Below are 12,299 nucleotides of genomic sequence, written 5' to 3'. Positions count from 1 at the left end.
ATGCAAGTGGATACACAGTCCATACCCATATTGTTCAGGGGTCAACTGTACTCAAGTTCCTCACAAGCAGACTGATTCCCTTAAACACCACAGCAAAAGGGAAAAAAAAGGCTCTGGGGCAGCATTCTCAAAGGAGTCTGTCCTTATCAGGACTGAGAGAAGACCAACTTCTGCACAAAATCCAAGAAAGTCACCTATTTTGAAAACATGTTCTTAATGATATCCACTTTATTTTTGGTGAGTTACTTTTATAGTAAATAAGATTTTTATTAACTCATGATTTTAATAGTCGTTTTTCAAAGTTCTAAGAATAAATAAAACTCTACCATGTGTGAGAAAAATGGTGGGTGGTGAGAACTGTTACCCAGGAGGGTGTGGCATCACAGGGAGTGATGCCAATTTCCAAGAGTGAATGCACACAATATCTACAACGCAGGATCTGTCCAGATGATCTAAGGCTGCATACAGAGAGAAAAGTTCGTACATCTATGACGCAAAAGCGATATTAGATAAAAACAGTGGATGCACGTGTGCTCAGTAGCTTCAGCTGTGTCTGACTCTTTTACGACCCCGTGGCTGTAGTCTTCCAGGCTCCAAAACAGGGCGGATAAAAGTAAAAGCACAACTAGGATACTTAAGAATCCCAGTGGAGAAAACACTTGAGTACCTTGGGCATGCCATCACTCTCTCCCATAAGATGGTCTATCAGTTGACTGGTCAGCAGTTCATCTTTGGCCTGACCAACCTGTTTAGGAAAAGAAAGAAACAGTAAGTTCAGCATCTTAAACCTAGGAAGGGAATGGAGAGGAAGGACAAAAAGTCATCTGCTGAGGAGGCAGAATTTAAAAAGTGTAAAAAACACCTATAGTCAAGTGCCTGAACCATGATGTAAGCTCAGGGTCTCTGTTGTCATTCATTGGTGGGTGCATGCTAAGTCGCTTCGGTCGTGTCCAATTCTTTGCAACCCCACGGACTGCAGCCTGCCAGGCTTCTCTGTCCATGGGATTCTCCAGGCAAGAATACTAGAGTGGGCTGCCGTGCCCTCCTTCCAGGGATCTTCCCAACCCAGGGATTGAACCCGCGTCTCATGTCTACCTACATTAACAGGCAGGTTCTTTACCACTAGCACCACCTGGGAAGCCTGTCATTCATTTGTAAAGTCTCCATGAATAAAAATCCATCCTTAGAAGCTCTAGCTTTTATAAGTTGCTGTATCAAAATACTGTAGTATTATTTTTACACACAGAATGTACTCCTTGGATGTTTCAATAAACACTTTCTTAGGATGAGTGATTATGACATGGAAAGGATGCCATCTTGAGCACAGGAACTGGGCCATTCACAACAACGCACCCCTAAACGCTCACCTCCAGCAGCTCCCTGAAGACACATGCTCACTCGTGGTTACTCGTAATCTACAGTAGAAATGAAAGTATGGCCAAGGGATCCCAGAAGTGGGCGGGCAGCTTGAAGTGTGGGTTGGAGTTCTGGAGAGGACCTGGCCTGGAGATCCAGATTTCAGAGTCTGCTCCATAAAGCTCAGAGTTAAATCACTGCTAGGTTGGGCAGTGATGATCAAGAAAATCATTTACCAAATTGGAGAATGGAAATATATTAGTTTTAGTTAGTAGGAATAATTATTGACAAGATCTGGAGGCGTAAGAGTCTTGCGTCTATAAAAAAAAAGAGGTGAGTCAAGAGCCCGACTGGAGCTCAACCAATGAGCAGGAAGGAGTCCTGCCCTCCTGTCACAGCAGTGATGTGGTGAGAAAAGCGACTGGAAAAGGAAGGAAACTCATTAGGGACAGAGCAACAAGAGGCCTAGCTCACCACAGCTCCGGGAAAGTGCAAGACGTTCAGAAGCTCTCTGTGCAGCAGAGGGAAACTGTGAGCACAGAAGGGGTCTTGGTGAACCTTCATGAACCTGTGGTGGGGGATGGGGGCACAGGCTCTAGGGCTGCCGAATTTCCACACACTCCACTGCCTGTGGTCCTCACTGCAAGAAAGCTAAGCTTTGACCAATGTGCTGTCTCTGCTCTGCCCACGGCTGTAAGGAAGGATGGAAAGGTAGAGCTCATCAACTTCAAGGCTTTCGGGCATGGCTTTGGGTGAATAAACCTGTACAAAGAAATGGTTAAAGCATAGGGCTTTGGAGTCAGTCTGCCTGAGGTCAAAAGGTCACCTGTGAGATCCAAAGCAGGTCACTCTCAGGACCTCAAAGGAGATACATATAATACCTAACTCACAGAATTGTTGTAAGGATTAAATATGTTCATACACAAGTAAGCAAGTGCCAGATAGTGTTGCCAGAGAGAGCAAACAGCAGCAAAAAAATGTGATGCCTAGTTAAGCTTGAATTTCAGAGAGTTGAGCACATCCGAAACACTACTATAAGTGAGGAGAGAAGAGATGCAGCCGCTCAGAATCAAAATTAAAAGAAGCATGGCGCCATGGTGCTGCGGATGCTCCCACTGAAGGGCGGGGGAGCCAGAGAAGAAGGCTGAGAAGGTCCATCTGAGGGGTAACTGGAGAGCCAAGCGAAGCAGTGTGCCAAGGGAGTAGAAAAGTTCAAGAAAGATACAGTGTAAGAGTATAAAATGCTACCATAGCATGGAGTAGGGTGCAGGCTGAGAAGAGACGTCTGTATTTAGCAAGAAAGAGATCAGTGGCAACCCTTCCGAGGAGGCTATGATTGGTGAAGGCAAAACCTGACTGCAAAGAGGGAAGCATGCCCCCAACAAAGCTAACGGACGCCGTGCAGTCCCATCTTTCCCATCTGTACTGTGGGTCCACGCTGGTAATGACTCCTAACCTGGGGTCTGTGACAGCCCCCCTCCACCAACACAAACACCAAGAAGGTATTTCAGAACCCTGAGGGGTCGAGGGTGCGGGTGGGTGAACTATGAACATTTTAAAGATGTTCTCAAAGGATTAAGGGCTGTGCCTTCTGGTTGAGAATCAGCAGATACAAACACACAGGTTGTGAGAAAATGCATGTCATGAGTAAAGGTGATTCTTTTTTCAGGGGAGGGTTCTCAAGGTGGAAAGGAGAAGAGGGATGGGGAGGAAACTAACATCACCTACACAGTACTTTCAGAACTGGGGCCAATATGTGTTCATTCCAGTGAATATTAATTGAGTGTCCACAATGTGCTAAACACCACAAAGAGATGGGCCTTTCGCTTAGAGGGACTATTAATTTGAAGAGGGTTAACTGTAGCAGTGACGTTCAAAGTATTCACAGGATTCCAAGGAGGCTTAATTTACATCCAGAGAACAGTTCAGGAGGCATGTGAAGTGGGTCCTGCCTGTTGGGTAGGAGGCAAGGTTGCAGGGAGGAGGGTGTCCCAGGTGTGGGTAACAGCAAGAGCAGAGGAACAAAGGGATGGGAGCCCTCAACTACTCAGGGGAAAGTGGCCAGTTGGGCTGTAGCACAGAGCACCAACCTAGGACTGTGATCAGGCAGTCTGGTTGGGAAGAAGACTTGGGTTTTGGTCTTAGCTCAATTCCTCTGTCTTTAGGTTGGTTTTATCATCTTCTGGGACCTTGGTTTCCTTGTCAGTAAATGGAGATTAGGTTGGATCATTTCCAGGGATATCTAAGATTCTTTTAGGAGTCTGCAAGTCAGGAAGAGAGCCCTCAGCAGGAATCAAATAAGCAGGTCCCTTGATCTTAGGGTTCTCAGCCTCCAGGACTGAGTGAGAGAGAAATGTCTGTTGTTTAAGCCACTTGGTCTGTGGTATTTTGTTACGGCAGCCTGAACTACGACTTGGGCCTGCTAATGTGATGATATAACAAGTACATGGCATTGGGACTTCCCTGGAGTCTTAACTCCAGGCTCTCAATACAGGGGGCCCAGGCTGGATTCCTGGTCAGAGAACTAGATCCCACACGCCACAACAAAGAGTTTGTGTGCCACAACTAAAAAAGATCCTGTGTGCTGCAACTAAAACCTGGTGCACCCAAATACATAAATAAATTTGTTTTCTAAAACAAGTCCATGGCATCATCTATGAAGCAGTTTCAAAAAAAAAAAAAATTAAATCTATATCTAATGAAATACCTAGATTAAATACCTAGTTAGTTGGAGGTGCAGGAGGTAGAGAAACAAATTACACCACAAGGATGCAATCAGCTAAATCTAAATGTCAGGAATTCCTCAGCACAAATAACCCATTTTCTTAACAAACAAGTGACAAGGGGGTAAAGAGAGAGGGGAGGGGGGAAAAAAGCAGAAGGGAGAAGAAAGAAGGGGGAAGGAAGAAGAGGAGGAAGAAAAGAGAAAAGGAGCCAGAAGGAGGGAGAAAGGGAGACGGGGGAAGAACAATCTTTTGATAGAAGAGATTTAAGGCCCATGTAAACTAACTGCAATGCAAGGACCTTGTTTGGATATGATGTGAAATAACCAACTGAAAGGCACTCATGCAACATTGGGGAAATTTGAACTCTAGCTACATGTTTGAAAATATCAAGAGATTATTGTTGGAGAAATTGGAACTTTAATACATTGGTGCTGGGATGTAAAATGGCGTAGCTGCTTTGGGAAACAGTTGGCAGTTCCTCAAAATGTTAAATGTAGACTTAACGTATGGCCTAGCAATTCTACTATTAGGTATATTCCCAAGAGAAATGAAAACATGTGTCCACATAAAACCTTGTACACAAATGGTCACAGCAGCATTGTTCATAATAGACCCCAAGAGGAAGCAACCCAACGTGTAACCACTGGTGAATAAAGACAAGGATACAGCATTCAGTGAGACATTATTCTGCCCTTAAGAAGGATAATATATCAATACGCGTTACAACAATGCTTCTATCTGATGAAAAGACTAGTATCCAGAATATATAATACAACTGTACAAACCAGTAAGAATGAGATGATACCATTAACAATTAGAAAAAAAGATTGGAATAGAACTTTTTAAGATAGGACATTCAAATAGTCAACAACCTTGAAAAAAATGCTCGATATGGTTCTTCTTTAGAAAAGTGAAATTAAGACCATCATGAGATACCTCTACCTATCTATCAGCATAGTAGCAATGAAACAGATCAGTGCTGGTGAAGATGAGGAGCAACTACATTCTTTTACATCGTTGGTAGAGTGAAACTGATACACCTAGTGTGAAAAAAGTGTTTGGCAGTACCTACTATTGCTGACTGCCGCCATGAAATTAAAAGACACTTGCTCCTTGGAAGAAAGGCTATGACAAACCTAGACGGTGTATTAAAAAGCAGAGCTATCACTTTGGCGACAAAGGTCTGTATAGTCAAAGCTCTGGTTTTTCCATTAGTCATGTACAGCTGTGAGAGTGGGACTATAAAGAAGGATGAGTGCCAAAGAATTTGAACTGTGGTATTAGAAAAGACTCTTGTTAAGTCCCTTGGATAGCAAGGAGATCCAACCAGTCCATCCTAAAGAAAACCAGCCCTGAGTATTCATTGGAAGGACTGATGCTGAAGCTCCAATACTCTGGCCACCTGATGTGAAGAGCTGTCTTACTAGAGAAGACCCTGATTCTGGAAAGGACTGAGGGCAGGAGAAGGGGGAAACAGAGGATGAGATGGTTGGATGGCATCACTGACTCAATGGACATAAGTTTGAGCAAACTCCAGGAGATAGTAAAGGACAGGGAAGCCTCGTGTGCTACAGTCCGCGGGGTCACAAAGAGTCAGCCACAACAGGGCGACTGAACTACACAACTATTGCTGAAGATATATATATGTATTCTGTAAGCTAATAATTCTACTCCTGGATACATAGCCAATAAAACTGAGTGCTTATATCCACACAAGGATATGAACAGCATTATGGCAACTTAATTCATAATATGCCCAAACTGAGACAACCTAAATGTCCATTAATAGAACAGTGGGTAAAGAAACTGTGATAGGCACATGGTGGAACACTACACAGCAATGAACTACTGACACGTGATAACACAGCTGCCTTTGCAGACTTACTATTGACTGAAAGAAACTGGATACGAAAGGAAACATATGGGCTCTGTAGTACAGAATCTGCCTGCAAGTGCAGGAGACACGGGTTTGATCTCCAGTCTGGAAAGATCCCATCTGCAGTGGAGCAACTAAGCCCGTGCGCCACAACTATTGAGCCCGTGCTCTTCTAGAGCCCAGGAACCGCAACCGCTGAAGCCTGCCTGCCCTAGAGACCGTGCTGTGCAACAAAGGAAGCCACTGCAATTGGAAGCCCGCGCGCCACAACTACTGAGCAGCTCCCACTCACGACAACTAGCAAAAGGCCCACGTAGTCTGAAGACACAGAGCAGCCAAAAAAAAAAAAAAGATTGTGTGTATGATTTTATTTACATGAAATTCATAAACATGTAAAACTATAACAACGGAAGTCTGAATTGTGGTTACCCTTGTTGGGAGGCAAGGACGTCCCTGGTGGCTCAGATGGTAAAGAATCTGCCTGCAATGTGGGAGACTCGGGTTCGATCCCTGGGTCTGGAAGATCCCATGGAGAAGGGAATGGCAACCCACTCCAGTGTTCTTGCCTGGAGAATCCCGTGGACAGAGGAGCCTGGCGGGCTCCATGGGGTTGCAAAGAGTCGGACACAACTGATTGACTAACGTTTCTTTTCTCTCTTGTTGGGGAGCATGGATTGGGAGGCAGCACGAGTGGGCCTTCTGGGGAGCTTGAGCCAGGTGGGGGTTACACAGGTGTATATATCTGAAAAAACTAACTGAATTGTATATTTAAGATTTTGGCATTTTACTGGATGCAAATTACATCTAAAAGAAAATCCAAATGTTTTTATCTTTCAGAGATAATTTTTCTATTCACAAATGAAATGGTATTTGTGATTTTTGTGATATTTGTGATTTGCTTTAAAATAATACAGGGAAAGAGGGTGGGGGTAGGAATAAAATATGATGGGCCATGTGTTAGCTGTTGAAATGAGATGATGGGTACCTGGGAATTTGTTATACTGTTAGGCCTATTTTTGTAAATGTTTGGAAATTTCAAAAAGTTTTTATTTTTTTCCCCATATTTAACAAATTAACTTTAATAAATAGTCAGGGTAAGTTATTTATTTTGTGCATGAAGAGATGGAGATGGAGAGAATTTAATTAACCTCCTTGAACTGCTCAAACTAAAAAGTAACAAATGGAACTAATATTTGCATTTTGACTTGAAATCTAGTGTTCTTTAAAAAGTTACCATTCTTGAAAATTTCATTACAGAGTTTACTTACAGTTTCAATGGCCATTTCTATTGCTGCATTATCTTCTGAGCTTGGACATTTCAGGAAGTGTTTAAGTGCCTGAAAGGAGAATTGTATAATAATTAAAAAAATTTCAGACTGCTTTCACAATAGGAAACACAAAGCTTTCACACACACACAGTAATCGCAGTTTGCGAAAGTATCTTCATCTCAGCCAGGAGCTTGCACCATGTTGGGTCATGTAACACATACTTAAAAGGCTGAGTGTAGTTTAAAAAGTAGAAAGATCCAGTCTGAAGAATCTAGTTTTGATTTTGAATGAAATAAGAATGAAAAATGTGCCCTCTTCAGCTAGGAAGATGCAATTATTTTCCTTGATTCGTTCAGCAAATCATTTACTGACAATCTGCTGCTCTGAATATGAGGCTGTGCTAGATGCTAAGGAAAATACCAGTTAAGGGGATTCTGCAGCTTGTCTGTTTGTATCATGTACAGTCTCACTGGGGGGATCTATGTGATGTGATGATAATACAGAGAGTCAATCTTTTTTTTAAGTTTTTGTTTTTTTTTTTTTTTGATGTGGACCACTTCTAAAGTCTTAGCTGAATTTGTTACAATGCTGTTTCTGTTTCTCTCTTTTTTCCCAATGTTTTGGTTTTTGGCCACAAGGCATGGATCTTAGCTTCCTGATCAGGGATCCAACCCACACCCTCTGCAATGGAAGGTGAAGTCTTAACCACTGGATCACCAGGGAAATCTCCAAAACCAATTATTTTAAACCACGGTTATCTAATTCCTAAACACCATACCACCACAACTATGAAGACATTTATGGCTATAAAGGCTTCAGAGACAAATGGGCAGTATTTTCTTTCCGATTTATTTATACACAGTATGTCCTTGCTGGTTATCTATTTAAATTTTTTAAATACAGCAGTGTATGCAAGTCAGTACTAAACTGACAAATGAATAGTATTGCCAGTTGGTTTTACGGCTGGTGTGAGGAAGAAAGGATGTTCTTGAGGGTATCACAGAGGAAAAGGACTTGAAGATGAGCAGGTCTGTGGTAGGTGGGGAAGAGGGCAGAGAGAAGCCCAGTGGAGAGCAAGGATGGGAAAGGCTAATGGGATCGTAGGACTCTTCACTGGAAAAAGCTAGATGCCACTCTGTGAGGTTCAGGCTGGTTGATCAGTCGTGGAAAATCCAGCGAAGGAATTTAGACTCAAGAACTAAAGGGCCAGAACAGCAAATTGGTGGTCTGAAGGAAGGCCAAGTTCACACACAGACATGTTTCTTTGGTCAGAGAGATGTTATACAAATATCCGGGCCTATATTTTAACACTGACCCAGACTTATGTTTATGAAAAATCCTATGATCTGAAACTAGTAGGCCCAAACTCCTGAATGGCAACACATTTTTGAGAGTGAGTAGCAGCCATTTCCTTCATACGAGGTGCCATCCAGCAGTCCCGGCCCTTCACTCACTGAATGCAAGCCTTACTCCACAGCTTCGCTTGTTTACGTCCCTTGCTTAAACACCGTAACTCTGCTTTAGGGGTCCTTTGGCAGTCAAAGTCAGTACCACTTGGGGAACAAAACGAAGAATGATTTAGAGAGAGAGAAGGTAAAAACAAGGAAAACAGGAAACAAGCTAAAGTGAGGTGACCCGGGTCTGGATTATGTGGATGGTGGTAAGAACAAAAAAGAGAGAGAGCTGTGAGAGAGGTTACGAAGGCAGCTGTGAAAGAGGTGACCGGGTGTGGGAGAGAGTGGAAGATGTCAAGGTTGACTTTCAGATTTCAAAGCTGGGTGTCTAGGAGCATACTATATTGTAACACATTTCCCCTAACCATTCCTGTGGAGTCCAAAGTGTGTTCTTCACAAATACTCACTCGTGAATACTGGCCACACAGCAAGAAGAATTTTCCAGCCTGAAAATGTCTTTTTTCTCCTTCAAAATATAAGGCTATGCTTTGATAGTCCTCATTAGTGGTATCTTCAGAACCTACAACAGAAATCAGAAATTCATTGAGTAAAATATCTGAGCATAATCTGTTTACTTCTCATTGCTAATTCAAAAACAAGATCTAAAAACAGGTGATCTAAGAAGAGGCAATTAAAATCTCTTAACAGCAAATATTATTATCACTGTCTTTTTCATCACAAAACACATTCACCATAACAACCTCACAGATCAACTGTTCCACCTTCTTTTCTCTCTAAACAGCAATCAGGAGAGGAAGCTAGGAGGCTTTGTGAGAAGCTAGGTTATGGTTTGACATTACCCTTAGGGGCTTTTATCTTTCTTTAAAAGTTTCAATCTCATTTGCTAAAACAACAGGAACAATCCAGGATTTCCCTAGGGTTTCAAAACAACTGGGTCCATCTCCTTTCTCGGTTTCTCCGATGCCTGGTTTAAACAATAGTCTGTGTGTATTTGTCAGACAGGGAAGAGGATACTCAAGTGGATAATGGATGCTATTAAAGATAATTCCTGTTTTTCCTTTTTTACTGTTGTTCTTTTAGTTTGAGGCTTAAACATATTAAGCACAGAAGACCCCAAAGCTGCTGGAGTTCCAATTCATTGTTTACATTCATTTTACATTTACTCACAGGAGTTGGAGGCCCAATAGGGCACCAGAGTATGAACAGCCCTGTATCTCCAGACCAAGCTAGATTTAGAGTTTATAAAAGAAGAGAGTAAAGAAAGATGAAGGAGAGTGTGTGTTATGTTTGGGGACTGGAGGACCTGTGTATTTCTGTGTATGTATCGGATAAGCCACATCCTTATGAAATTAGAGAAACTTAAATGCTTTAGTGCAATGATGACTTGTAATGTTAGCATAGAAATGTCATCGGCCATGTTAAACATTCATAATTATAATGTGACTTTCATCTGTACTTTCTTTTTTTCTTTAACTCTTTATATTTCCAATTATCTGAATGACTTCTGAAGATATTACAAGATGCTTTTACCTATTATTTCCCTTAAAGACTGAAACAAAATTTTCTTATGAATCCTACCATCATTTCTTATGGTCATTTTCCGAATTTTAAAACATGAAATAACATAAAAGGACAAATATTATAATTCCACTTATATAAGGTGCCATGAATAGTCAAATTCATACAGACTGACAGCAGAACAGTGTTGCCAGGCTGGGCGGTGAGGGGAATGGGAGCCACTGTTTAATGGGTAGAGTTTAGGATGGTGAAAAAGTTCTGGAGACAGATGTGGCGATGGTTGTACAACAGTGTAAACGTACTTCACACAACCAAACTGTGCACTTAAAAATTATTAAAATGGCAAATTTATGTTTTGTATATTTTACCACAGTAAAAACAAGAGAGAAAAATCACACCACAAATAATGTTATATATGGCCCATGAAGTGAAAAATCTGAGTTATTTCAGTAAGTTTTAAGAATAATTACAAACAGGGGAAGATAACCTATAAGCTGGTATTCTCAGAATATAAAATTTTCTTTCAGACTTTCAAAATTTTTAAAAACCACGTCCTATATTCTTAATTTACAACTCAATTTTTAAATTTTATGAACACAATTACTTTTTCAAAAGTCATTCTGCATTTCCTATTACTTTTGTTTTGGAACCTTCCTTTACCACTGGTTAATAGGCAGGAGAATTTGGGAAATCAGGCCTCCCGTGGAAGTTACCTGAAACACCATAATTTTTCAAAGTGGTCTTACAATTCCGTCTCACCTTGAAGGTGACAGTAGGGGTCTTGAAACCTAACATGTAACATACAGTTGTATGTGTGTCTGTGCACAATGGAATGGTGTGTGTGCATGTGCGTGCGGACGTAGCCAATCTGATTATTAGACCAGATAAAATCTTTAAGAGAAACTGGGGAAAACAATGGTATTTACCAATAATGTCTGCATAGATTTCCATTTTGTTGTGTTGCTGAGCCAGTGTGAAAGCTTCGTTATTACATTTGGATATAACAAGAAATTGGATGGCAGATCCGTAGTCACCAAGCTGTAGAAAAAATCTAAAGCAAAGAGTACTTTAATTAGCTTGACTCATTTAAAAGAAGTCTGTCATTCACAAAATAAAATCTTTTTCAAGCCAGAGAAACCATTCCAAAGTAAAAACATATTGGGTAAACTGTAGTTCTATACCATATGTTTATATTCGGTAAACATACTCTCGTATGTCGACCATAACAAACAGCCTTTGAATTTAAACACCTAGAAGATATAATTTTGAAAAGAAAGAATAAATATTCCATTTGAAATGATTTTTGTTGACAAGGGGAAGTGGAGGCTGTCTTTAAAGGCTGGTTTTTGGAAGTCCAAAAATAACGCATTACATCACCTGGCTACCATCTTGGCTCCTTCCAGGGACTGGGTCTCTCTGACAATACTGACAGCCTTTTCTGGATTGTTGAGGTGGTCCAGGTAGATGCGGATCACACTGTTCCACTGTTTTGCGTTCTCATAAGCCACAACAGCTTCTTTGTATCTATAAGAGATATTTAGTTCAAACAAACTTTCTCAACCCTGTCATATTTGGGAGAAAAATGTCAATAAATGCTTGGGACATTGTTTTTTTTCTTTTTAATTGATGGTGGCTGCTCACTTTTCTTGTAGTTCTTTTTTATCAGAAAGAATACCATGAACCATTTCATTAAAATATGCTGTTTTTAGAGGTTTGATAAACTAACAATAAAATACCAATAATGAACTGTGTTTTCTCATCTGAATCACATATATACAATTTTTTATATTTTACTGTTTTGTTAAACTGGAAAGATTATAACAGTAATACAGGCTTATTTTAGCAAACAGAAAATCAGGAATTTTTCACAATTACAGATACAATTTAACAGTAACCTATAAAATCATTGTGTATTGACCTCTAGATGGAGCTCAAGACTTCTGTTCAGTCTCCATGAGCTCTCTAGCTCTTTCCATTTTAACAAGACATTTAGTGTGTATCTCTTAAGGTTACTTTTCTAAAAGTAGAAGGAAGTAACCTTTAAAAATCTCTTAATACATATTGCTAAATAACCTTCTAAAGACTTTAGAAATTTACAGTCCTATTAGTCATGCATAACAAGTGCTTTTTGACAATATG

General features: G+C 40.8%; 1 protein-coding gene across 8 annotated transcripts in view; it reads right to left on the bottom strand.

The window, feature by feature from the left end:
- The window catches only part of WDR19 (WD repeat domain 19), a 107,531-nt gene that overhangs the window by 41,508 nt on the left and 53,724 nt on the right, over positions 1-12,299 (bottom strand). For all 8 annotated transcript variants that reach the window (XR_009601023.1, XM_060416976.1, XM_060416977.1 and 5 more), the window contains exons 25-29: positions 11,538-11,684; positions 11,087-11,211; positions 9,089-9,201; positions 7,227-7,295; positions 668-745 (exon numbers count right to left, since the gene is read on the bottom strand). Coding sequence is in view for 7 of the 8 variants with exons in the window: in XM_060416976.1 (XP_060272959.1) it covers positions 668-745; positions 7,227-7,295; positions 9,089-9,201; positions 11,087-11,211; positions 11,538-11,684 (532 nt within the window). In the remaining variant the exon portion in view is untranslated. The remainder of the gene's footprint in view (positions 1-667; positions 746-7,226; positions 7,296-9,088; positions 9,202-11,086; positions 11,212-11,537; positions 11,685-12,299) is intronic.

The sequence above is a fragment of the Ovis aries genome, chromosome 6 (genome assembly GCF_016772045.2).
Source record: "Ovis aries strain OAR_USU_Benz2616 breed Rambouillet chromosome 6, ARS-UI_Ramb_v3.0, whole genome shotgun sequence".
Taxonomy (NCBI): Eukaryota; Metazoa; Chordata; class Mammalia; order Artiodactyla; family Bovidae; genus Ovis; species Ovis aries.
The sequence above is the reverse complement of the archived record's forward strand: the minus strand, read 5'-3'. Positions and strand labels throughout refer to the sequence as shown.